General features: G+C 39.8%; 4 protein-coding genes across 7 annotated transcripts in view; 2 read left to right on the forward strand and 2 right to left on the reverse strand.

The window, feature by feature from the left end:
* Window positions 1-16,908, reverse strand: part of hmgxb3 (HMG box domain containing 3) — a 53,804-nt gene extending 36,896 nt beyond the window's left edge. The window contains exons 1-7 of one of the 3 annotated variants that reach the window (XM_034181253.1): window positions 16,752-16,908; window positions 9,374-9,506; window positions 9,116-9,290; window positions 3,761-4,264; window positions 3,540-3,651; window positions 3,166-3,302; window positions 2,823-3,061 (exon numbers count right to left, since the gene is read on the reverse strand). In XM_034181253.1, the coding sequence (XP_034037144.1) occupies window positions 2,823-3,061; window positions 3,166-3,302; window positions 3,540-3,651; window positions 3,761-4,264; window positions 9,116-9,290; window positions 9,374-9,504 (1,298 nt within the window). In that variant the 5' untranslated portion in view covers window positions 9,505-9,506; window positions 16,752-16,908. Of the gene's footprint in view, window positions 1-2,822; window positions 3,062-3,165; window positions 3,303-3,539; window positions 3,652-3,760; window positions 4,265-9,115; window positions 9,291-9,373; window positions 9,527-16,751 lie in introns of all 3 variants that reach the window. The other 2 variants (XM_034181255.1, XM_034181254.1) reach the window with 2 other exon arrangements.
* A 1,932-nt stretch (window positions 16,909-18,840) lies between these two features.
* On the forward strand, window positions 18,841-22,560 carry LOC117520163 (SLC35A4 upstream open reading frame protein-like). The gene is made up of 3 exons (XM_034181475.1): window positions 18,841-18,934; window positions 21,075-21,173; window positions 21,986-22,560. The coding sequence occupies exons 1-3, from the start codon at window positions 18,920-18,922 to the stop codon at window positions 22,181-22,183; spliced, it is 312 nt and encodes a 103-aa protein (XP_034037366.1). The 5' UTR covers window positions 18,841-18,919; the 3' UTR covers window positions 22,184-22,560.
* Window positions 22,561-22,649: 89 nt separating this feature from the next.
* Window positions 22,650-24,788, forward strand: slc35a4 (solute carrier family 35 member A4). The gene is given in 2 exon segments (XM_034181472.1): window positions 22,650-22,955; window positions 22,957-24,788. Coding segments are annotated over 2 exon segments (939 nt in total). The 5' UTR covers window positions 22,650-22,704; the 3' UTR covers window positions 23,645-24,788.
* A 77-nt stretch (window positions 24,789-24,865) lies between these two features.
* The window catches only part of LOC117520162, a 34,273-nt gene continuing 31,436 nt past the window's right edge, over window positions 24,866-27,702 (reverse strand). For both annotated transcript variants that reach the window (XM_034181474.1, XM_034181473.1), the window contains exons 16-17: window positions 25,091-25,241; window positions 24,866-25,000 (exon numbers count right to left, since the gene is read on the reverse strand). In XM_034181474.1, coding sequence (XP_034037365.1) covers window positions 24,927-25,000; window positions 25,091-25,241 — 225 coding nt within the window. In that variant the 3' untranslated portion in view covers window positions 24,866-24,926. The remainder of the gene's footprint in view (window positions 25,001-25,090; window positions 25,242-27,702) is intronic.

Genomic DNA, 27,702 nt, shown 5'->3' on the forward strand with positions numbered 1-27,702 from the left:
AAGGCTCAGCCGCTGACAAGCAAAGATGAGGTGAGGATCACCACTTTGTGAACAACAGCGTGGGGGGGAAAAAAAAAAAAAAAAATAGTCCAACAGTTTAAGAACAATGTTTCTCAACGTTCAATTGCAAGGAATTTAGGGATTCCATGATCTTCCATCCATAATATGATCAGAAGATTCAGAGAATCTGGAGAACTTTCTACACATAAGCGACAAGGCTGAAAACCAACACTGAATGCCCGTGACCTTCGATCCTCAGGCAGCACTACATTAAAAACCGATATCACTGTGTAAAGGATCTTACCACGTGGGCTCAGGAACACTTCAGAAAATCAAAGTCAGTTAACACAGTTCGTCGCTACATCTACAAGTGCAAGTTAAAAAACTCTACCATGCAAAGCGAAAGCCATACATCAACATCCAGAAACGCTGCCACCTTCACTGGGCCTGAGCTCATTTGAAATGGACAGATGCAAAGTGGAAAAGTGTTCTGTAGTCTATGAGTCCACATTTGAAATTGTTTTTGGAAATCATGGACGTTGTGTCCTCTGGACAAAAGAGGAAAACGACCATCCAGACTGTAACCTGCGCAAAGTTCAAAAGCCAGCATCTGTGATGGTATGGGGGTGTGTTAGTGCCCATGGCATGGGTAACTTACACATCTGTGATGGCACCATCAATGCTGAAAGGTACATCCAAGTTTTGGAGCAACACATGCTGTCATACAAGGAATGTCTTTTTTAGGGACGTCCCTGCTTATGTCAGCAAGACAATGCCAAGCCACATTCTGCACGTTACAACAGTGTGGCTTCTTCTTAGTAAAAGAGTGCAGGTACAAGACTGCCCTGTCTGCAGTCCAGACCTGTACCCCACTGAAAATGTGTGGCGCATTATGAAGCACAAAATACGACAACGGAGACCCAGGACTGTTGAACAACTGAAGTCGCACATCAAGCAAGAATGGGAAAGAATTCCACCTACAAAACTTCAACAATTAGTGTCCTCAGTTCCCAAATGCTTATTGAGTGTTGTTAGAAGGAAAGGTGATGTAACACAGTGGTAAACATACCACTTTTTTGAAACGTGTTGCAGGCATCCATTTCAGAATGAGCAAATATTTGCACAAAAACAATAAAGTTTATCAGTTTCAACATTAAATATCTTGTCTTTGTGGTGTATTCAATTGAATATAGGTTGAAGAGGATTTGCAAATCATTGTATTCTGTTTTTATTTACATTTTACACAACATCCCAACTTCATTGGAATTGGGGTTGTACTAATTTCTTCTCACTGAAATTGATACATCTCTTGTATCCTATTGGTTTTTTTTTTTGGTTTTTTTTTAAATGAGATTTATGTTAGCACCAAGTACCGCAGCAATTTCCTAATGTTGTGAACTTTTTCACTCATATGGCAATAAAACTTTTCTGATTCTGATTTAAGGTCACACTCAACACTAATATTTAAAAGATAAACATTAAAACAATGGGCCTCCATTTGACGATCCAAAGTTTCATCAAATCAAATAGAGTATTTCATTAATCAAATATTTAAATGTCAGTTTGGACACAGGTCACCACAGTAACAGACTTCAGTGCACTTGAGGAATTTCTTTTTACACCCACAATAGGACTTTCTACACCCTTTCTTGCGCCCACAGCCCAGGAGTTCCAGGCAGGCTTTTGATGTCTCTGGCAGTGTTGTCCACACCGGCATCCACATATTGCCTGTTTCCAACCCCAGTCCTTTGGTGATGACAAGACAAGGGAAGGTTGGAAAGTTTGGCTCCATATGTAGTCAGCCTGATACACTGCTGTCTTGAGGTGCTCATCAAGGGAAGCTTCTGTTGGGGGAACGGTTTCAAGGCTGTGATGCTTCCTGGTGAACAGTTCTCGCCTGGCTTTATTGACTTCCAGAGAAGCACAACAAATCTTTCTATGAACACTTTGCTTTAAACTGGAATGCTCTCTGGCCAATCTGACATTTCCATGAGAGACAACTTATGCTGAAATCTGCAGGCTTTATATCATGAAAGGATACTATTAAAATGGGTTCATACAACTAAATGTATTAATTCTAGGAGAAAATAACCCTGAAAAAGTCGAATCATATTACTTTACATATTTTACAATATTTTCTAAAATAGATTCAGCAATTTGGTCTGCTGTATGTAATGCACCATGTGCTGCCATTTGCAGTTCAACAGAAATTTATCACTTGAGTTACTCTGTATTTTAGAAATAGAATATAGCATGCACTGCTTTAGTTTGCACTAACACATGGTCCACAGTTGACCATGACATTTTTTCATACAGGTCACATGTCAAAGGTCAAATAAAAAAAAATGGATATCCAGAGGGAGATGAATGTAGATTACAAGTATATTATGCACCTACAATCAGAAAAGCTTCTGAGAAATTATCCTTCTTAACAACTGGCTATTAACAGATGAGCAGATAGATGGATGGGTGGATGGATGGATGGACAGAGACAGAAAAAGAGAAAAACATATAGAAATAGCAAAATAATATTCACAGCACATAATATACAGTCAGAGCAAAATGTGCACCTTTAAAATGAACTATAGACATTATTTTGTAACAATACAGCATATACCGGGGAATCTAAATGTAGGTGGCACCACCTGCCACCAGGGAGCACTTTCAGCCTGTCACTATGTCTAAAAATATTCAGTAGGTCATGCTCTATTACCATGCTAAAGGGCATGTTTGTATCACAAAATGCATTATTCACCTGATGTTGCCAGTTTATCATCTAGACTACTAGTACTCATATACGGCTCTGCGGCCCAGACACTCACTTTGTTTGTTCCTGTGGCTTGTTGATGCTGCCCTCTGGTGGTCTAACAATTGAAGATGCAAGGTGCTTTCTGAAGGGCTGTTGAGCTTGATGGTCTTTTTTGCTCTTCATCGTATTTGTTGTGCAGTCTGCAGACTTCCCATCCTTAGCAGGAGACGACATGAGCTGGCATCTTTTATTACTGTCAATTTCAACTTCCTGTGACAACTGCTTGGTCACATCTTTGGATTTCTTTTTTGCCTAAAATATAAACATAGCTGCTACCTGAGATGAACTGAATTACAAATACAAATGAAGCCGAGACTTCGTCATCACAAATGTTGAAGACAGAATTTGACACTTACAACAGGTATCCATTTGCCCCCCAGGTGGTTCCCACACTCCGGGCATATTGGTGGCTTGTGACGTGTGACATACACAAATGAACAACCAAGAGTCTGACACCTTCCTCGACCTCTCCTGGTGTAAGTCTTCCCAGACTGCACAAAGATTAACATATTTAAGTTCATTCATTCATTTTCAGACCATGTATATTCCAGTTAAGGACCATGGGGCTGCTGGAGCCTATCCCAGCAGTTACGGAGAAGAAGATCGGACACCCTTGACAGGCCGCCAGTCTATCGCTAGGCACATCAGGTTCAGGTCTTGGGTAATTCTACCATCCTCAACTGAAACAGCATTGATAAAAAAAAAATTAAAAAATAAAACCGAGTACCTACCATTTTGTAGGATGGTTTGACATTCTGTTGTGCACTTGCTCCAACTGACACCATTACCACTGGACCAACACAGCTGACACCTGCGAAAGACTTTGACTCCAAAAGAGAGATGGAACACCGAGTTCAATGCATATATCCTCTGCTTTTAGAGAAAAATTAATAAGCCTGACAGGCTGTGATCAGGCTCATTTTGCTTTTTGGCACACAAGACGGTCCTCACCTGGGACGGGATAATGGCAACCACTTTTGTATCCTCCTGTATCTGTGATACAATCACCTCATCTACACCAAAACCACAGTCAGCAGATCTTCTCAGTGAGGCCTCATCAACTCCAAGGTCAGTGGAGCACTGTGAGGAATAGCCGTCTGTGAGGGCCACTGTGGAGGTTGAAGCTTTTGCTAAGTGGGAGGAGCGTAGAATCCTTTGGAGGGTTGCAGGATGCGATACAATGCCACTGTTCTCTCCTACATCATCATCTGCAATGGACTGCTCAGCAAGCTCCACCTCAGTGGCATAAACTAAAGGTGAGGACTGGGTTTGCTGCTGAAGGGAGATGAAGGGAAGGCCTCCTTCTCCTGCATGCTCAACACAGTTCATGCTCACCTCTTGTTGTGGGGCTTCTGGATGGTTATTTGAGGAGCACTCTTTTGACAAAAGAACATAACTACCCCTGGGGAGGATCTTGCGGAAGCCTGGCAGGTTCTGGGAGGGACTGAGTGAGAACTGAAGAACACATAGAAACAGACTGCTCAGATTTTAATCATAATAACATTTTGAAGCAGAGACAAATTCTGAAAACACACAAACTGTGATAGTAAGAACTTCTGTCGTCATTTTACCCGACATAATCTGCAGCAAAATAAGACAGATTTAATCAACAGAAGTCAAACCCAAATCCCGTGTGTACAATTAAACAATTTTGTCAGAATGTACAGACTGTACCAGATTTAAATTTTGGCTATGATCAGATTTTCAAAAACCCGTTTTTGCAAGTCTTTATTTTGGACTATGATCATCCAGGTGATCAATGATCCCCAATGTTACTGCCACCATCTGCAGGTTTTTGTTCCAAAAGATGATCTCAGCAAGTGTTTACAATGAGGAGCTCCTCCCCTCATTTGCTGTGGATCTGGAAAGTATTCACAGTGCTTCCCTTTTTCAACATTTTGTTATGTTACAGCCTTATTTCAAAATGGAGAAAATTCTTGCCCCCCCCCCCCCCAAATTTTGCTCAAAACATCCCACAAAATGAAAAGAGGTGTATTTATTTTATTTTTTTTGCAAATGTATTCAAAAATAAAAAACTAAGAAATCATATTTACATAAGTACAGTAAAACTCGCAGGTGGACCAGCGAATTTTGTCTGTTATAATCAAAATCTGATATACGAGGTCTATTAGAAAAGAAACCGACCTTTTTATTTTTTTCATAAACTATATGGATTTGAATCACGTGTGATTGCGTCAGACAAGCTTGAACCCTCGTGCGCATGCGTGAGTTTTTTTACACCTGTCGGTTGCGTCATTCACCTATGGGCAGGCTTTGAGTGAGCACTGGTCTACCCCCCTCATCGGAATTCCTTTGTCTGACTTCTTCCTGAGAGACTGGCGCTTTGCTTGATCAAAATTTTTTCAGAAACTGTAAGGCACATCCAAGTGGACACCATTCGAGAAATTCATACGGTTTTCGGTGAAAATTTTAAGGGCTGATGAGAGATTAAGGATTGTTACTATCGCTTTAAGGACAGCACACGGTGCCGGATGGCGCGCCGCGCCCCGAGCCGCCGTCGTCAGCCTGTTTCGAGCTGAAAACTTCCAAATTTAAGCCTCTGTTGACCCAGGATGTCGTGAGAGAGCAGAGAAGTTCAGAAGAGGTCGGGATCAGCAGTTTATCCGGACATTCCACTGTTAAAGGAGATTTTGTAATGAAAGACGTGCGGACGGATTCGTGCGTCGCCACCCAGCCGCTCATCGCACGGCGCCACAGCAAAACACCTCTGTTGGAAGCATTACAGGACAAGTTTGAACATGCCCAGCTGTTAAACAATTTCTCAGATACTCACTCGACTGAAAGCCATCGAAAACCGCCTGAATCTTACGAATGGTTATCAACACGGAGGTATTTTGCTGTGGCGCCGCGCCATGAGCGGCTGGGTGCCGACGCGCGAATCCGTCCACACGTCTTTCATTACAAAATCTCCTTTAACAGTGGAATGTCCAGATAAACTGCTGATCCCGACCTCTTCTGAAACTTCTCTGTTCTGTCACGACATCCTGGGTCAACGGAGGCTTAAATCTGGAAGTTTTCAGCTCGAAACAGGCTGACGACAGCGGCTCGGGGCGCGGCACGCCGTTCGTCGCCGTGGGCTGTCCTTAAAGCGATAGTAACACTTCTTAATCTCTCATCAGCCGTTAAAATTTTCACCGAAAACCGTCTGAATTTCACGAATGGTGTCCACTTGGATGTGCCTTACAGTTTCTGAAAAAATTTTGATCAAGCAAAGCGCCAGTCTCTAGTGAAGAAGTCAGACAAAGGAATTCCGATGAGGGGGGTGGACCAGTGCTCACTCAAAGCCTGCCCACAGGCGAATGACGCAACCGACAGGCGTGAAAAAACTCACGCATGCGCACGAGGGTTGAAGCTTGTCTGACGCAATCACACGATTCAAATCCATGTAGTTTTGAAAAAAATAAAAGGTTGGTTTCTTTTCTAATAGACCTCGTATATCACGGTCAAAATCTGTGATATGTATAAAATGGACAAAATCCGTTATTGGTATAAAATGGACATAATCCATTCTATGTATGTAACAGATTAGTTACAGTAAGGAGGCAGTGAACGATCTACAGTGAATCCCCAGCGCCAATTAAGGGCTTATGTATTTCCTTGATTAAATGCCTGACCTTGAATAGAATAGAATAGAATAGAATAGAATAATTCTTTATTGTCCACCGATGTGGAAAATTGTCTTCGGCTCACCAGCACAAAAAAGACAAAAAAAAAAAAAAAAAAAGAAACAGTCATAAAACAGTCATACAAACACACGAATAAAACAAAAATAAGATACATAAAATAGGGACCTACCTCATTTAATGGCCAGGTCAAAACTTTGTAAAAAAATAAATGCCTGCCTTAAATAAATGCTGGGCAAGATTACATTTGGTCGAGTCACTGGTTTTGCAAGTCCGCTGTGGAGTGGTATTCTTCTACAACTCTGTAGCCATGCAATGACGTCGATGTGCGCATAACCCTTTTAAAGTTCTCCTTCACGTTGATGGGTGTCTAATGCAATTTGCCAGTGGCACAGTGGCTTTTCCTGGATCAATTTGTCCCTCAATGAGCTCCAATTCTTTATACAATCATAAACTTCCAAACCAATGGTATGGTACATGCAATACCCTTCCATAAATTGCAGGTCATTTGGGAGTCTTTTTCTGACTCCGTGTTGATTTGCGGACTTTTCTGCCAAACATATTTGATCCATGACTGAAATGTAATCGCGGGCGCACTGCAAAAACTTTTAAAATATAATGGAAGAGGAAGGAGTGAAAATGTAAAAGTGACAAATCATAACCCTTGCAGTCTCTGTCGTTTAGCAGGTATGCGTCAGGCTACAGGGAGGGTTCGTAGCTACGCAGAGAGCTTTGATCTAAAGCAGTTGTCTTTGGTTTGCCACACTCAGGGATGTGTGTGAAACTTACACCATATTACACTGCAGGCAACAAGCAGAATTTTGTTAATAATCACCGGCCATGAATTATGTCCTGCCTCATTCAGGTGATGTTGGCAGTGACGTTGCCACCGCCATGCTTCAACGTAGGAATGGTGCCTGGTTTCCTCCAAACATGAAGCCTGGCATTCACACAAAAGAATTCAGTCTTTGTCTCATCAGACCACATAATTTTGTTTCTCATGGTCTGAGAGTCCAGGTGCCTTTTGGCAAACTCCAGGGTGGCTGTCATGTGCCTTTTATTAAGGAGTAGCTTCTGTCTGGCCACTCTACCATACAGGCCTGATTGGTGGATTGCTGCAGAGATGGCTGTCCTTCTGGAAGGTTCTCCTCTCTCCACAGATAAATGTTGCAGCTCTGGCTGAGTGACCATTGGGTTCTTGGTCACCTACCTGACTACTGCCCTTCTCTCCTGATCGCTCAGCTTAGACAGTTGGCCAGCTCTAGGCACAGTCCTGGTGGATCCAAACTTCTTCCATTTATGGATGATGGTGTCCACTGTGCTCATTGGGACTTTCAAAGCAGCAGAAATGTTTCTGTACCCTTCCCCAGATTTGTGCCTCAAGACAATCCTGTCTTGGAAGTCTACAGACAATTCCATTGACTTCATACTTGGTTTGTGCTCTGACATGCACTGTCAACTGTGGGACCTTATATGCAGACAGGTGTGTGTCTTTCCAAATCATGTCCAATCAACTGAATTTATCCCAGGTGGACTCCAACTAAGCTGTAGAAACAGCTGAAGGATGATCAGTGGAAACAGGATGCATCTGAGCTCAATTTTGAGCTTTATGGCAAAGGCTGTGAATACTTATGTGCATGTGATTTCTTAGTTTTTTTAATCTACATATTAAAAGCCAAGTGTCCTCTGTGTATGTGTGCAACTTCAATCACAGAGAAACTGGAGAGAGCTGGCATTTGCCGTTTGGTATGCTTATGTATTTTGGATGAATTGCACAAAAACGGAAAGTTGATAGGACTAATATTTTTGGAAAAATGAGGTATATTAGGTAACAACAGCGAACAATGGATGTTGATAGTAAATGGTAAATGGACTGCATTTATATAGCACTTTTCCATCTGCATCAGATGCTCAAAGAACTTTACAGATAATGGCTCACATTCACTCCGATTTGAGTGTGCTGCCATACAAGGTACTCACGACGCACCGGGAGCAACTAGGGGGTTAAGGACCTTGCCCAAGGGCCCTCAGTGATTTTCCAGTCAGGCTGGGACTTGAAGCGAGGATCCTCTGGTCTCAAGCACAACGCTTTAACCAGACTATCACCTCTCACTTGGGAACTATCTCAAGCTTGCCAGCAGTAAAACATGACATCAAAAAATGTGCCAAATAATAAATACAATTATTCACAAAACGTTCTCATTTTAATTTCCTGCACTTTCAGTTAAAAATCATTATAGAAACTTTGCATTATTTATTACCACCCTTGAAAAACGTCAGCTACCTATAAACACTACCCAATCTAGAACCTGTGGATCCCCACGGGCAACACGCCAGTTCTTAAAAAATTTGCAAAAAAAAAAACAAAAAACTTTTTTCCACATTGTCATTATGGGGTATTGAGTGTAGAATTTTGAGGGAAAAAAATTACTTTCACCCATTTTGGAATAAGGCTCTAACATAACAAAAACGTGGAAAAATTGAAGCGCTGTGAACACATTCCGGATGCACCTTAGTATTGCCAAAAAAAAAAATGCTGTTGTGATCTATTGTAATAACAACCAACAGGCTGCTTGCACATGGCTGCCCATCAATGATATACAGAACTCCGAGGATGCACGTTCATATATACCAACATCAAAAATCCCATAGTGTGTCTTACTGTTTCTATGCCCTCCTTCTCCAATTTGGCCTTCTCCAGATAGTAGCCTTTCTCTGCGACACTGAGCCTTTTCCAGCTCTCACTGATACGCTTGTTGATCTCGGACTGCGGCAGATTATGTATCTGTGGTTGCATCCTCTGATGAACATCAAAATAATACAGCAGATAGGCGGACCTAAAGATTGATTACAAACCAACCATCAGTATAGCAGGAGGCAACGCAGCAAAGTTTTCATCACTATTTCAGGAGGACATTACCTGGGTTTTTTCGGCTTCGCCACACTATCTTCCTTGCTTTTCCTCTTTTTGAGGGGAGTTACTTCATTGGATGTGTAGCAGCTCACTACCTCCTCTTTCGCATTCTCATATAAAATCACTTCCTCCATCATTTCTACAGATTAATACAGCCACCTTAAACATGTTTAAATTTTAAAGACATTTCAGAATTTACCAGGTGTATATCCACACACATTTTTAAATACTGCTTTTCAAACTTAAAGGGGAACAGAAACACCCACGAATTATTTATAGCATGAATAAACACAAAAAAATGTGTTCTGTTGATAGTTCAAGAAACACTAAAGACCATTAAACATCTACAGAAAACCTTGTTTTAGTTGTGGTCTGAGAGGCTTTGACATTGAACAGCTGCCACCATTTATGCAGGTCAGGCGGGTGACGTCACTGGTTTGGGGGAAGATGAGCCTCGTTCTGAGATTCCCTGCCACAGGCACCAACAAAGAGGTTATATATGACTACCAGTGGTAGGCACAGCTAACCAAAAAGTTAGCTTCGATAACTGGTAATCAGCTAACTGAAAAGTTATCTTTTTTAACGCGAAACCAATAAACTGCCTAACAAATTATCAGAAGCAACAGATAACCGATAACTTAATTTTGCCTCCCATACACTCTCAGCTACTACAGTAAGAAGCTGATTTTGATTTTAAACATCGGAAAAGCTTCTAATAGAATCAAAGACAATCACAAACCCAAACAGCAAATGAGCCAGCACTCATCTTTGTGCGCTCTGCCCCCTGCTATAGGAAAGCGTCATTTACCCTGACAGGATACAGCGGTCCAGCGATGATACAGAGGTCTTGAAAAGAAAAGCAGGTTTGAATTATGGTTTTGCTTTAAAAATAAAATTATTCCAGATAGAATAACTACATTAATGTAAACTCTTAAAATGTACAAAGTGATATATAACACATCTGTTAATTTGAACACACACAGATGCCCAAAGGGATTATGGGTAACTAAACCTCCGCTCATACTGATTGGGTGATTCATTCATTGTATGTAAAAACCAACACAAGTGAATCAATGTAACATGTGTTGGTGTTTACAAATGAATGTGCTTTTGTAAAATGTCTTTTTTTTTCATTTGTATAAAAAAAGAAAGAAATTTTCAAGATCCCGCTAGACAGCACCTAAGCGCACTCGTGATGACATCACAACTCTATGCGGTTCGGGAGACAAGGTTTCTTTCAATAACAAGAACTGTCAAAAAAATACTTTCTGGTGTGTGGTTGGAATTGTCTGGTGATAGGAATCGCCTTTTGAATGCTTGAATAACGATGCCAGTCACACAAAGAAATCAAATAATAGTGAAAACATGTTCATTGCGCCCAGAATGTTGGTATTTTGGTCACTGAACTTTGCGGTGCAGTGTCAATAACACGTTGATCAGTCGCTCCGTGTTGTGTCGTAACATCTGATCGGTTAGCGATTCCGTGCAGTGTTATAAGAACGAATCAATCAATCAGTCGCTCCGTGAGGCGTCATAACATCAAGCCTGATTCACATGGCAAGATAATTCGGCCGATATCAGATCCGATCTTCCACTTCCGACAATCTTAAGCACGCGCCAACAATCATGATGACGCTAAATATAATCTTAAATCAAAATTTAAAATTTATTAATTTATATAGCGCCAATTCACGATGAAATCGTCTTAAGGCGCTTCACACAAGATAAAAAAAAAAAAAAAAAAAAAAAAAAAAACAATAAAATGACAACTATAAAAGAAAGACAACCATAAAAGAATACAAGAATAAAAACACATCATAACACTAATGATAAAACAGGGAAAACAAATGAGTCTTTAAACGTGACTTAAAAGTCTCCACAGTATCTGACTGCCGAATGTGTGCCAGGAGATCGTTCCACAGAGCTGGGGCATGGTAGGAGAAAGCTCTGTGACCGGCAGACTTTTTATTCACCCTGGGAACACACAGAAGTCCTGCACCCTGAGAACGCAGGGCCTGAGCTGGTACATAGGGGCTTACCAGGTCAGCCAGATAGGGAGGTGCAAGTCCATGAACAATTTTATAAACTAATATCAGTACTTTAAAATCCGATGTTGCAGGAACAGGAAGCCAGTGCAGGAACGCCAAAATGGGCGTGATGTGGTCAAACTTTCTGCTTTGTGTCAAAAGTCTGGCAGCAGCATTTTGAACAAGTTGAAGACCCCTAATCCTGGACTGTGGTATCCACACACGAACCTAAGCTAAGTGCTAGCTGATCAAATTGATGCCGATACCTCGCTGGACCAAGAACCATAACTTCAGTCTTATCAGAATTTAAAAGTAGGAAGTTACTAGACATCCAACGTCTTATTGTTGCAAGGGCAATCTTCCAAAGATTTTATGTGAATGAGATTACCAGCAGTTATTGGCATGTACAATTGAGTGTCATCAGCATAGCAATGAAAGGGAATCCCAAAGCGTCGCAGTATATTCCCAAGGGGTGCTACATAAAGGGAAAAAAGCAGGGAGCCTAAAACGGATCCGTGCGGAACCCCAAACTTCATGTCCCTACGATCAGAGGAGTTGCCATTACACAATACACAGTAAGAACAACTGGACAGGTATGACGTCAACCATGCAAGAGCAGTTCCAGTAATCCCAAAGTGATTCTCCAGCATATTGAGTAAAATATGATGATCCACAGTATCAAACGCAGTACTAAGATCCAGCAGCACCAAGACTATCTTATCAGATATTCCTGCTGTGTGTGATGTGTTAAGAAGGAAGTGAGGAGCTAAATGTGAGATGCTGCGAATCAGAAAGCGAGGTGTCTGACCTGGGAATGTCCGTGTGTGAAATCTGCTTGTGTGCGTTGTTTTTACCATGTGGCTGACACCACATACTGCACAACTAAACCTGTCAGATCTATGATTTTTTTTTTTTATCTCCACGTGTGTGGTCTCTCAGGTTTTGGAAACCTACAGACAATTTTAAAATCCTGCGGTCGACAACACTGTGATATAACCGGTCACTAGTAGATGGCAGTGTTCTATGCATTTTGTCGGCGGTTATATCACACGGCCTGAATCACAATTTAACAGACTTTTCGGCTTTTGGAGAAGCAATCTGGGCTTCTGGCATTTTTACATAAAACAAACACAATAACAACATCTAAAAACCCAGAGAATATATTCACGAGAGTTTTATGCACATTATACAAAGAGTTTAATGCTGTCGTCCGTGTGGAGGATGACCAGAGCGTCTCAAATGCATTTCTCCTGTCGTGACTGTACCCATAATGCACCTGGACACAGCATGTCCACACTAAAACCTTCAAAATTAGTGCAGTAGTTTAAAACTAAAACATATATCTGATATTTTCACTTTATAAAACTTCAGATGTGACGTTAATTTAAATAACTTGTCTGAAATTAGTTTGGTTAAAATTTTAACCATAAGTTAAAACTGTATGCCTCTGGATGACTTGGGTGATATTGTCAACATATCAGTATGGGGTCAAAAGAAATAGTTTTCTTTTTTTCTTTTGTGTGACCAGTTCTCCTTTGCCTGCAGAGGATAGAGCAGTTTCTTCTGGAACCAGCTCTTCTCTGTTTGTAGAGGACAGAGCTGCGCATCTACTACAAACAGCTACGTCTACAAAAGGGTTAGCGGTCTAAAAATTATCGGACCAAAACTTATTGGAAGATAATTGGTCCAATGATGGTTTTCAAAGTTATCTGAAAAGCTAATTCAATAATGAAAAAAATTATCTTCGATAATTAGCAGTTAGAGGATTAGTGGAACTGTGCCCACCACTGATGACTACTAGAGTCCCCACTCTCAATGTTGCCCACTAAACGCGAATGTCCCTTCATGGAAAGCGACATGACACCTCCTAACCGGGCAAAATATTGACGATGGTTCCTGCATTTCAATGGGGATTTGCGACTGAACACACTCAGAAAAACACTCGCAAAATACAAGTTAAAATGCCATTCTGACCTGGATATTGAGCCAGTAAAATTAATTAACATTAAATCATGTCAGGAAAGTATTAAACTTACTCTGACACCCACACATTCCGAAATATTAGTGTTGAAAGTTACACAGATCTGTGCTGTTAAGCTGCAATGCTGGGCTGAACCAAGCTGCTGCTGTTTTCAACATAGCACTGTTAACCCCCAAAACGTGAATCAGCTGCAAATCATGAATTATCCACAAAACCGTTAATTGCAAAACATGAATACTGAAAAATTATCTCCCAAAATCTGAACGCAAGTCTCACAAAATGTGAACGCAGGTCTCACAAAATGTGAATATCATGTGTCCCACTGTGGGGACAGTGTCAGGTGAGGAGTTTACCTGGGACAGTCCACCTGTCAAACTCACAGAGGACAGAAACTTCCCACTCTGGTAAACACCTCAATAATCTTAAGAGAAACATTGTAGAAAAACAAACACTAGTTTCTAAATTCGGGAAGCATAGGGATCGTCCACACTGTCCCACGTCACATAACTTTTACCAAGGAATGCACAAACAAATTCTCAAAAAGTGATTCTGTTCCCCTTTAATATACATTTACATGAAGAGAGTGACAGTCAGAGGTGGGACGAAGTCACTGTCAAGTCATGAATCAGCAAGTCTCAAGTAAAGTCTCAAGTCAACTTGCAAACAATCTGTGGTCATTATGACTTGAGACTTGACTTGACACTTGTGACTTGCCAATTCATGACTTGAGAGTGACTTGCGGGTGACTTCGTCCCACCTCTGGTGACAGTAAAACATGCAATACATTGTTTGAAATGGGATCCTATTATACAGCTTTTTACCAAGTTTGCACAGGCCAGCAGATGCCCTAAAAACAAGTATTAATGTTTGTCTGCAAAAATAGACACTGAGCTGTCATATACAGAAACAAACCCGGATTCAAGTTTCTAAAGCCGCATTCCAGACCCAGTAGGAGGGTAAAAAGTCCCATCTGACAATTCCCATTTACCACACAACATTCCAGCTCCCTGACAACAAATGCAAACAAGAAAAATATCTGAATTCCCACTTTCAGCAAAATTAATAAAGTTAATATTCTGAAATTATTTCCACGTGCCCTGACTCACCGCCCTCTTTATTAGGTAGTCGTATCCAATAAAACGTGTGTTGAGTCTACCTACTATAAATAGATAACTGCAGCATTAGTGATAGAACATCACTTTACAAATAGCCTGTTTAATATGACACCCAGCTAGATCCTTGTACACTGTATGACATGGCATTCAATATTTGTCTACTGTATGTGAGTGACATCCTGTACTGCACATTTTAGTCCTATTTAATGTGCATTTTTGTGCCATACGCATCACTCTATTGAACACATCCATTAGCTTTACATAACAAATGTTTCCATTATAAGAGGAAGCTAAATCCAGTAGCCAGAGTGTTCTCTGGGATAACTTTAGTGACCACATAAGCGCTGTTAGATTTTAAAAAAGTGGAAATTCTGATTGCAATTTTTCACTGGATTAAGGACAACAGATCTGTGCCTGTCGGCTGGAGTGAACTACTGTGTTTACATACAAGGTTCTCCCCAGACAATAGAACAACGGTGCTGCGCCATCATAGTGTGATTACAGCGCCATTATATTGTTCTCTGCTCTCAGGTTGTTTTCTAAAACGAAGTGGGCTCAGGATACCGTACATCCGTATCTTCTGCGAGACTTCTAAAGGTACGGACCAAGGAGAATAAGCGAAGTGCGCAACACATCTGCGCGTGCGTGGGTCAAACGGGGGCAAAAATTCCAACTACCAAACTCACACCGCACCCATTGAATTTCGTATACAGTAGCATTAGCGGACTGTGAAAGTTAAAGCTTACAGGGATTGTTTCAAAGGCTTTAAGCCTTAAGCGACGCATACAATAATGACAAGTGGCCATGGGTACAGACATATTTGCGCATTCTGATTGGTCGGTAAGACATGACGTCTCCGGGGAATACCCTCAGTATCTTTAGAATGGTCTCTGTTAGATTAGATCTTTATTTATAATTAGATCTTTATTCCAGAAAAACATTGCTACTATTCCTTATGTTATTCATTATTAGAAGCAGTTTGTGCCTGATATTAACTGGACTACTGTATGGACTTTATCTCATAAATACTTTATTACAAACAAAGTTCGAGATGTGTGCTTCAAACTTCTCCACAGATGCTACCCTGCAAAAAAGTCTCTTCACAAGGACATGGACTGCAGCTGCTCTTTTTGTTCTCAGGCCAATGAAACTGTCATCCATTTCTTTTGGACACGCCCTCTAACTGCTGCATTTTGGAAAGATGTCATTCACTTTATACAGTCTAATATTCTTGGTAGCTTCTGCCTAATGTACTCTGATGTGCTCTTTGGTTTCTATAATGTATGTAACTCTAAAAGAAAGAATTTTATCTCAAATTTCTTAATTATATTTGCTAAATTTCATATTCATAAATGTAAATTTTCAGGAAAAAAAAAAGCCCTGTTCAAACTGTACTTGCTTGAATTACAACATTACAAAGTCTCAATTCAGTCTTCATCAAACCCCAAAGCTGTGAAGACTCTTGATACTCTAAAATATTTTAAGTGCTGACAGGTTATCTTTTTTATATTTATTTATTTTATGTTTTTCTTTATTTGTTGAACCCTGGCATACCTTTGTACTTTGTGTGTTTATTGTTAATCTTTAAAAAAAATGCACTGTGTTGCACAACTTCTCAAAAAAAAAAAAGTTACAAATGTAAAGAAAGTGTGAAGTGAAAACGAACTATTTTGTTGAACACAGAAAAAATGTTGACACCTCCATAAGGAACTTTTTTTTTTTCTTGTATATGTCTTTGCCCTTGTGTTTTGTTCGTTTGTTATTGTATTTGTTGAAATAAAGTTTTGGAAAAAAAAGAAAGCTAAAAAAAAAATGTAACGGTCTCTGTAGATACGGTCCGTAACCGTAACCACGCCCTTTCTAAAATGCAGTCGAACCTTTATTCCAAATATGGACCTCTGTAACATATGTCACAACAATGTAAAAGAAGCAGCTTTAAAGCCAACTTTTGTTTATACTATACAAATGCAGAATTATAGTTCTGGAGAGCTTTACAATGAAATTCCAGCAATTATTAACTACCGGGGGTGGGGTGGGATTTTATCCAACACGACCCCTTTAAGCTGCTGTATTTATGTTTTATCTGTCGGTCACATGATTATAAGCAGATTTAATAAAAAAAAAACAGGACAATGTCACAAAGGGCTGCTGTTCTGCACAAAATGTCATGGTCAAACAGAAATATTTGGAAAGTCTAATGTGCTGTAAAAGTAGGTTTATTACCTGCTAGCCAATGAAAAGCCTTCTTATTGAAGCCTTACCTAGGATAGGCCTGGCCCTCCGAACTGTTCTCAACAACCCCTAAAAGTGGGTAAAACGATTAGCTGTTTAAAAAACCGGATAATAATAACGACATGTTTCTCATTTTCATGTCTATTATGGAATTCACGTCTTAAAAATACGAAGAAGATACCCTTCCGTTCGACATGCGGAAAAAAAACTAAAACACAAAATATGGCGACGTGTTTTATGGCCTTTAACCAATCAAGTGCAACAATAGACATGCATAAGCCAATTACAGAGGACGTTTTTGACACGTGAAGGCGTGCGTCCCACATATGCTGTCCACAGTACCGATAGTGACGACAGGTAAAACTGAGATTAATTATGAGAATACTTTAGGTTTGCTGAGTAACAGCTACTATATATGTGGAAAAACCATTGCAATGTCACAAAACGTTCAGGAAACACAAATATCCAGAAAGACATGGTCCTCATTGTAGCGATTATGAAGTTTAGTTTGCCCCCAGCAATGTCTTACAGACTTAGTAATTTAACTTAAAAAAAATACTTTTAAACAATTTATTTGTCATACTGTTATATGAATTTATTTATTTATTTTATATTCTGGCTTTCTGGCAGTGGGATTGAACTTTGATTGGCTGTCTCCCATGCAAAGCTGGAAATGAGTCAATAATGTTTTTGTTTTTTTTAACTCCAAAATTCAAGACATGCACCCCATCACCACGTGTGGCTTTATTTCCTTTTTTGCACTGTCAAACTTTTTGGCAATTAAACAGTTATTCAATTATTCAGTCACTATGACTGCGTGCACTTCATGGTATTCTGGACTAACTAAAAGATGCAAAGACAGTTTCCCAGAAGAAAACTGTTCGTTTTCTTTTGGATGCACCGGCCAGAATGCATGTTGGTGCTGCTAAGTTCAATCAGGTCAAAATGTTGCCAGTTCACAGGTGCGTTGCCCAGCTCAAGCTGAACTTTGTTTTTAAAATTCTTCATGGTATGGCCCTCAGTTATTTTTCAAATCAGTTCAGCTTGGTTCAAAATGTACAGTGCATTAATACTCAATCATGTGCATCTTCCCTGCAGATTCCTCACATCAAAGCATTTGGCAAATCTTCCTTTGTATACACCTCCATTACTGGTTTTAATAGCCTTCCAAGCAGTATAAAGACTCTGACCACTCCTGATAATTTTAAATCAGCTGTTAAATGTCTTCTTTTTTTTTTTTTTTTTAGGGAATTAACTCACCAGGAGCAAAACAGTTATGTATTTTTAGCAAATGTCAGTTCCAGTGTTTCTCTTTTTTTGTTTTTGCATTAGTTCTCTTTTTTTTTTTGTCATTTTAATTGAGTCTAGTCATTCTGTTGTTTAGCTTCTTATTTTTATTTTATTTCTTTTTGTATTAGTTGCAGTTTTCTGTATTTTTCTTTATTATCCTTTTTTGTTTTTCTAGCCTATCTTTTTTTATCACTATTTGTCATAATTATTATTTGTTTATTATTCTTTTTTATTATTATATTTACTGTTGCTATTATAGATATTGTCATTGGTGTTGGGCTTCCAGAAGATCCATGGATTCAAATCCCCGCCTGACTGGAAAAATCACTAAGGGCCCTTGGGCAAGGCCTTTAATCCCCTATTGCTCCCAGTGTGGAGTGAGCGCCTTGTATGACAGCACCCTGACATCGGGGTGAATGTGAGGCATAATTGTAAAGCACCTTGAGCGTCTGATGCAGATGGAAAAGCGCTATATAAATGCAGTCCATTTACCATAACCATGATTATCTGTTGACTTGTAAGGACCACACTGGAAATAAGCGTTTATGCGTTCATGTGTTATCCTAGTTTATAATGTCATTTTTACATGTTGCGTGTTTGTATGCATTATCTGTCGAATAAACAAATCAAAATTTGTTTGTTTGTCTTGCTGTATTTAAGGATGCCTGTCGTTCTGTAAAGCTGTCTGTTGTTTTTAAAGCTGTTGTTTGTTGTTGGGTTTTTTTTTTAATAGCGGTTTGGAAAGTGCCACTAGAATTTCATTGCAATAAAGGCAAACTTCTGTGCTACCTGTAAGACCAAACCGTGGGATGAAATGCGGCAGTGGTACAACTGCAGACCTAACCAATCGATCTGAATCACACCTTCAGTCTTATGAGCGGAGCACCGATCTTCCTCCTGCGCAAACATGGCGAATGATAAGGTAAAGTCGTGCACAGAGAAAGATCTCTGCGGTTAAAAGTGTCGCTGTGTTTCGATTTTAAATGTGTGTTTCGGGTGAAGCTGTTAGTGAAAACCAAATAGTAAATAAACATATGTTTCTTATGAGCAGCTCGCTGATAAAATGAAGTTTCCGGGGCTTTTGCTTCGTTTGATTTCATAAACTCTCCAGCTTCTTTTTGGAAACCTTAAAAATTAAGTGAATTAGATAAATCACATTCTCATGCATGTTTGCACAATTTTTTTTTTCTTTTTCGAATTAACTGTGAAGTATTTAGTTGCCTTTTAAAAACACCCCACCAAGCTATCAAATGTGAGAATGGCTGTTTTACAATCAGGGTACATAATTGGATTTTAAAGATAAAGTTTGGTTTAATGATAAGGTGGAAATAACCAACAAAGTTTAGTTTGCCATAGATGTGTAACTACTACTGGTCTATCAGCAGCAATGGTCATTTGGTTTGATTTCCCCATTTGTTTACCAGCAGAACTCCAATAATACCAGTTTTTAACCAAAATATCTGTCATTTCGATGATGCCTAATTTTGATGGGCTGCCATAACTATTTTTTATTTAGTAGGTAACCACTAAATGGACTAATTTCACTATCAAGGCCTACTGTATAACAATGTAACTCCCAGGATCATTGCCCATTGGGGAAACGACTTGAAACAGACATTCAAAATAAAATGTCTTATCTGTCAAAAATGTCCTCTTCAGAAATAGAGTGCATTTCAGACTCAAGTATCAGTATTATGTGAATAATATTATTTTGTTTGAAAGAGGTAATCATCTGTGATGCCACAAATGTATGTGCACCTAATTCGCTCAGATGTCTTTAATATTGGGGTGTAACTCTCTGTCAAAAACTGTCCTCTCCAGAAATGCTTATAGTACATCAGTATTTGAGAATGTAGAAACACAATAGCAGTTGTATACTCTGAGTACATACTTACTACCAACTGTTTTAAGTAGCTAGTACATATGGGTAGATTGCACTAATCTTAGTCTGTATAATTTACACAACAATTATTTTAGCTCAAGTCCTTGTGGAAAGTATAGCAGATCATATCTGTGAGCTTATGTATGCAAACATCTGACAGGTCTGAAACTTTGGCATGTAAGTATCCTAGTCAGCAGTTAGATATGGATGAATAACTTGATCAAAGTAACCACTTTGATTTTGTTGTTGTTGTTGTTGTTTTGTTTTGTGCCAGTGACACATACTTGTGTACACTGACTGTGAAACAGGCCAGAAGTTGAAATTAGAAATTTTCATTTTTGTCAAATGATTGCATGATTGTCAGACAAGTTGTGAATTAGTTTTCATTTGATTTGATTTTAAACACCTTGTTTCCATATATCTCCGTCCACTCAGCTGTAAATGGGTACAGTCCCCGGCTGGGGAAGTAACCTTTGTCTGACTGGCGTCCTGCCACTGCAAGTCATAGATGTTCATCCTCTTGACTCTGTGGAATCCAGAGATATGCACAGCACCAGTAGGCCTCATGGCTTATATAGGACTAACATCTTCTTCTTCAGACATCATTTCATATGAATCACAATCAGCTTATACATTTAAAAATACATACACTTTTTTAAATGTAAGTGGTTAACCATTACGGCAACCTTAACCCTGAATCTTGGGGCTGTGCTTGAGGCGATCGCCGTAATTGATGTACTCCCCCCATCATGTGGGAGACTTGGGTCAGATTCTCTGACTTGGAGAACAAGACTTTTTGTTTTTCACTCCCTTTATATCAACCATTTTTTGTTTCAATTATTCTTTCGGCTCATGTATCTCTGGTGGATTTGGGTTATTTGGGCTATTAGGGCTAGGGTGTCACATGACCACTGTAATTATAACCTAACAATACACACTTAGAGTTACAGTAACCAATATCAGGGCCTTTTTAAATGTCAGGGGCCAGCCAATTTCCTCCTTTTTTATTTTTCCCATAAATTAAAGGGATGACACACAAATCACCACAAATCACAACGACAGTGTTGTTTTGTTTTTTTTTGTTTGTTTTTCTTTGTTTTTCAGTTCTGAAGCATTCATTATATATATATATATATATATAATTTTCAGCATATTTCCTAACATGTACCATTCATTTCAGGATCCTTTGAAACAGTTGAAACATTTGACACAGCTCAGAAATCAGTTGCAGGAAATCCAGAGACAAGTAGAGAGTGAAGTTTCTGTTGGGATTCCTCACGTTAAGTTTTTTACTGGAAGCCCAGTGTAACAGTAACCAATGCAACACCCAGCTAACTGAAGGATGCATTTAAGAATATAGAATTGTACTGCATACCATCTTCTGCCTGTTCATCTATGTATGTGTCAGTGGATATGTTGATGTATCTCCAGAACTGCTGATTGCACAGTATTAAATAGGTGCTGCCTTGGTAATGACCAGAAAACACCAAAGTTTTACCTACTACTGAAATTACAGCTACCAGTGAGGCTACTCAGCACATTGGTCTTAAATTACTCAGAGATCCTGAGTTTCTACTCAGTTCAGAGACACGTTTTTCCTGAAAATACCAAGGCATCACCCCTTGCTGTATCACAGCAAGTACTGAGGCCAGAGAACATATTTTAGGCCTACATTACTTGAAGACTACAAGTTTCTGTTTGATCCACTTGAATAAGTTTTTGTGAAAGTGTCCAAAAGTATTAATGGAAGAAGTGGTTTTGTATGTTGGGAATAATTTTACACCAAATTGTTTGGGGTCACCACAGTGGATCAGTTCTGGAAACGCATTTTAGGCTTTGACAATTTTTCCTTGGAAGACACACGTGCTAGCTGCTGTCAGTCAACATCTTTTGGGTTGGCAGCGATGTAGCATGTCATCCACTGTGAAAAAAAATGTGCTTCTTTACCACTGATAAGGCATGCCTGCAAATGTTTGTTACACCTACATTGTATTGTCACACAGAAAATACATTTCCTTGACTTGTCCACTTTCCTATTTGTCCTAATTGAGATGGATCTTGAAACTCTTGCTCTTGTTTATGCTGTTTTAGGGCAGTACTGTGTTGGGATCTCCATTTTTCAAGGGTTTTCTGGCTGGTTACGTGGTGGCTAAGCTGCGCTCATCAGCTGTCGTAGGCATGATACTTGGAACAGTCACTGGAATGTATGTGGCACAAAACTACCAAGTGCCAAACATTGAAAAGACTTTCAAAGAGTATATGAACAATGTGAAAAAGGCACCAAAGTAATGTTTGATTGAAAGTTAAAATTCATGGTGTTTCGCTTGTGATACACAGATGGAACTGTTGACTCGTGCTGAAAGCTGGAGTAAAGATGATTAACTGGAACTCAAAGTGAAAGACTGGCATTTTAATTTTTTATGCAAACATAAAAGTATGTTGTTTCTGTTCTACTTGCAATTTTTGGCTGTTAACACTTGATGTAAGAATCTGTGCCTACACAATGTTAAGGTTTGGTCCCTAACGTTTAATAATTTATTACTATTATTGTTGTTGTTGTTGTTATTATCTGATTTGGGTTTTCATTCAGTCGTGTAAAGTAGAAACAATTCCTGTAAATGTTACACCTACGTTGCATTGTTAAGCAGTAAATACAAGTTGGAATAGTTTAACTTCCTGTGATTTGTAGCTGCTTCTTTTCAAGTGGCCTTGATTGTTCAGGTTTTTTCCTGATAGAATTTGCAGTTATAACAGTATTATTTTGCATTATTGATGATGATTGTAATACAGAACAAGGCGCCAAGTTCTCCATGGAGGCAGAGGGAGACAGTGGAAGAGCAGGTTTCAGTGGGTGTGTGCTCTTGACCCTGATGGTCTTCATCTATGGCTCTCATGCCCCGCTGATCACCACTCACCAAGTCGATAGTCAGATCCCTTTTAACTCGTCTTCGTGTGTCGTCATGATCGAATTAACCAAACTCCTGATTTTTCTTGTGGCACTCACATTGAATGGTGGTTTATCTGCTTTATTTGCTCCACCTTTAGTCCTGGTGGCATCCTATGCTTTCTGCCATACTTTATGCCTTCAACAACAACCTGGTAGTCCTCATGCAGGCCTACATGGATCCAAGCTCATTCCAAGTCCTCAGCAACCTGAAAATTGCTTTCACTGCGCTCCTCTACTCCTCCTGCCTGGGCAAGGAGCTCCGACCAGCACGTTGGTTTGCTCTGGCTGTCCTCATGGGGGCAGGAGTGTGCCACAGCTACAGCAGCCTGGACTTAGAGGACTCTAAAAAACCTGAAGCTGAAGAAGGTTCCACTTTTCATATCACTGTTTGGGGGCTTTTTCTGGTGCTGGTGTACTGCTTTGTTTCAGGGCTGGCAGCAGTTTACACAGAGAAGGCCCTAAAGAGCCACAAGCTTCCGCTCACCCTGCAGAATCTCTACCTCTACATGTTTGGAGTAGCCATCAACGGGCTGTCCTCCATCTCCACTGTAGCAAGTGAGAAGGATTTTCTGGAGGGATTCTCTGGGGTGGTTTGGGTCATTGTGGCCGGACAAGCAGCTAACGGACTCCTCATGTCGGTGGTGCTCAAACATGGCAGTGGGATCACCAGGTTGTTTGTCATTTCCTGCTCCATGCTGGTTAATGCTTTGCTCTCTTGGGCTGTCTTGGGTCTGCAGCTCACACCGTTTTTCCTACTACCTGTTTCTATGATTGCTCTGGCAGCTTACCTTTATTACAGGTAGTGGAGTTTTGGTCAAAACAAGTTGAACCCAAAGAGCAACTCCAATTGCAATCTGCCTAGATTTTGAGACTAAGCTACAAACATGACTTGCTTTCGAACATTTTCAGTTATTTGGCCTGGAATGGGGACTCGTGATATGTTGGTTCAGTTTGTGTTCACAATGAAATATTCTGAAACTGGAAATACAAGCCACACAAATGCATTGGCCAGATGTGCTGTTTTTTATGTTGTAGGGTTTATTTCATAGTGACAGTTTCAGGAGCCTCTAAAACTGATATCAGCAATATTGCTAGAGTTAACCGTATAGGGCCCCATAGATTTTTGCTGTTTTTAAACATGACAGTGTACTACAGACTGGTGTAATCACTTCTCTGTTAAGTAGTTCACTGTATAGGTTATAAATACTTTTATAGGTATACTTTTTCCCCCAGGTTGTATAGAATTCTCATCAATGCACATCTCATTTTGTAGTGTTAACAGGAAAATAGTTTTGGTGATGGCTTTATAAATCGTATGCATACAAAAGGCCTACTTTCCATATCTGCCTGAACAAAGCATTCATGTTATACTGTGCCAGTATTCTTATTTAAACAGATATAAAATGACTGCAAATAATAGGAGGTTTTGCTTTGCAGCTATCAGAATACAAGATTTCAAAGCTGAATATGCAGTAGTTTTACAGAGTTACTGATGAAAATTTTGTGTAACCACTCAATGATCCCAATAAGCTGATGCTTGCCCTGCTAATTTCACAGAACATACATAATTTGCAGATGATATGAATCTAATTTTTGGTCCATTGGTTTGGTTTGCATTCTGATGACAAATGAATTGAACCACATGTGCTTGAACTGGACCAAGCCCCACCTGCTCAGGTGGGCATTGGTTTAATGTGTGTCCAGATCTCCCTCAACAAACTGAACTATGTGACTAAATGAGTGGATTTTGATCTCCGTGAGTAGATGGACCTCGGTTTGGTTCCAAGTGGACTGTAGCAACCGTTTGGGATTTTGTATCCGTTGAAAGTATCAGAAACCAAAATTTTTGTTTTGCAACCATTTTAATGCAAAGTATTTTATAATTTTTCTTTCAGGTGTCAACCCTTTTGCTTTTTCTGTTGCTAATAAACTTGAATGAAGATCTGTGATTATTGCGTGTTCTTGGTTACGCATTTCTGACAAGTGCATTTTCTGCCAACTACACTGAAAGAAAATACATGATGTGTGTTAATGTGACAACAAACAAAACAAATTTATTTCTGATTCTTAAAAGTCTTCATGTCTTCATTGTTTTGGTGGTAACCGATCAGCCTTAGGATCACCTTGCACAACTAGAGCATCCTTTAAATGTCCAAGTTCTGCAGAGAGAAATAAAACTGAATTATGAAACTGCTTTTGTAAGTCGTGCCTTGGCATTTTGCATGAGTAATCGTACGATGTACGCTAACCTTTGCGTAGTTGTTTGTTGTTGGCCTGTAGCTGTTGGTTTTGGGCAGACAGGTAGACTGCATCCTGCACGGCATCCAGCAGCACAGTCCTGTACCTGCCCTCTGACGTCTTCCTCTGCTCTTCATTTACATGACGATACACTCTGAACACCTGGACATCAACAAATGACATGAAGGCTATCAGACAAAGATGCTTACAGCACTTCCTAGACAGAAGATCAGATCCTGTTTCTTCCCTTTGTTATTCTGTTTTCACATTACACTGGGAATGATTTATCCAGCATGAGCTGCTTTGAGCAGCAAAGGAAACTCATAAACACTTTCTTTTACATCTGACAGGCTGAATCACTGTCTGCCAACTTTATTAGTCTCCAAGGAGGACTTTAGTTTGTGCATCAAGACTGCTTCAGTCGTATAACAATGTAATATACATGATGCAGAAATACTGTGCATGCTCTTCAACCCCGCTGTGATTACACAGACAGGGAAGTAAAACTAGAAACAGTAACAACGAGGTTCTTTAATAAAACAGCCGTGTTCAGAAAGTGGTGTCGCTGATTAGAAAGGCCAACGTACTCAAAATATCGGCTGCAGCTTAAACTGCATCAAAACTGCTCAGAAAGAATGAGGACGACTCCACACACATTTCAGAGTATCAAGTTGTAGAAAAACAGTTACACAGGCCTTTAAACAGGTTCTTGAACAATAAAATAATGAATTTTCATAAAATTAGCTACAGTGCATCCATTGATTTTTTTTCATGACTGTGAAAAAAGCTTTCATATATATATATATATATATATATATGCAAATTAATTAAATTAAAAAATAATTTTAAAAACAACAAAGAAATCACATGTATATATAAGTATTCACAGCCTTTCCCATGAAGCTCAAAATTGAGTTCAGGTGCATCCTGTTTCCACTGAGCATCCATGAGATGTTTCTACAGCTTAATTGGAGTCCCCCTGGGGTAAATTGAGTTGATTGGATATGATTTGGAAAGGCGTACACCTGTCTACATATGAGGTCCCACAGTTGACAGTGCATGTCAGAGCACAAAGCAAGCATGAAGTGAAAGGAATTTTCTGTAGACCTAATAGACAGGATTGTCTCCAGGCACAAATCTGGGGAAGGGTACAGAAACATTGCTGCTTTGAAGGTCGCTCCAGAGCACTTTTGACCTCAAGACTGGGGCGATGGTTCGTCTTTCAGAAGGACAATGACCCTATAAGCACACAGCCAAGATATCAAAGGAGTGGCTTCAGGACAACTTTGTGAATGTTCTTGAATGGCCCAGCCAGAGCCCAGACCTGAATCCGAACATCTCTGGAGAGATCTGAAAATGGCTGTACACCAACACTCCCTCATCCAACCTGATGGAGCTTGAGAGGTGCTGCAAAGAGGAATGGACAAATCTGCCCAAAGATTCGTGCACCAAGGTTGTGGCATGATCATATTCAAGAAAACTTGAGGCTGTAATTGTTGCCAAAGGTGCATCAACAAAGTACTGAGCAAAGGGTGTGAATACATTTGATTTCTTAGTTTTTTATTTTTATAAATTTGCAAAAAAAAAAAAAAATTCTTGTAGTCGTGATGGATGTTGGGAGTACAAGTTTGAGGAAAAAAAATGAATTTACTCCATTTTGGAATGAGGCTGTAACAACAAAATGTGGAAATACTGTGATAAGGTGGATCGCCGTATTAGTATTTTGTTTTAGTACTCTTAGTAACTGTTTCAGGACCTGTGGCCCACTCTTGGGCCTACTGTGCTGGAAATCATTAATCTGTCTTTAACCTCGGGATCTGTTCCAAGATGTTTCAAATCTGCAGTGATTAAACCATTACTTAAGAAATGTAATCTTGACCCAAGTGCATTGAAAAATTATAGGCCATTATCAAATCCATAATTTTGTTCTAAAATTCTGGAAAAGGTGGTTTCACAGCAGCTCGTGGTCATGGACCACCTTACTGGGAATTATCTCTATGTGCTTGCTCTAGGGTTTAGTAAGGTTAGACCTTACTTGTGTGAAGCACCTTGAGGCAGCTTTGTTGTGACTTGGCGCTGTACAAGTGAAATAAATTGAATTTAAATTATTCTCTCTGCTTCCCTGTTGATTTATTGCTGGTGACCTCATACCTTATGTGTCGTTTTTCCCATCTGACTGATTCTGCTCTTTATCTCTCTGTTCAAGGCACTAATGATGGTGCACAAGGCTGACAGCTGCCACCACAGGGCATTGGACTAACTATGAGATGCGTTGGTTAAAGCTGACACTGCAGTCTGCTTTTGGAATGTATTCGACTAGGAGGACAGGCCCCCTGATGACGTGATGGATGGATACTGGCCCTGCATCCCAGGGTGTTGGATGACCCCCTGCCTGCGGAGCAATTGCTTGTGTGGTCATCTCAGTAATAGACTTTGTTTTTTTATGTTATTCTGGTTTTCTGTTTCCTGTTTCTTCAGTTTTGTAAAACTTTGTAAAAACCTTGTAACTGTTAGAATGATCTAAGCAGTGGGTCACCCCTCTGAGTCTGGTCTGCTTGAGGTTTCTTCCTCTTCATCATCAGAGGAGTTTTTTCCTTCCCACTTTTGACGGTGATTAGGCCTT

Source organism: Thalassophryne amazonica, chromosome 11 (assembly GCF_902500255.1).
Source record: "Thalassophryne amazonica chromosome 11, fThaAma1.1, whole genome shotgun sequence".
In the NCBI taxonomy this organism is placed as follows: domain Eukaryota; kingdom Metazoa; phylum Chordata; class Actinopteri; order Batrachoidiformes; family Batrachoididae; genus Thalassophryne; species Thalassophryne amazonica.

Excerpts from the sequence above, each read along its gene's own strand:
- LOC117520163 (XM_034181475.1), top strand. Across the intron at positions 21,174-21,985 it reads TTTCTGTTGGGATTCCTCAC|GGCAGTACTGTGTTGGGATC; the intron begins GTTAAGTTTTTT and ends ATGCTGTTTTAG.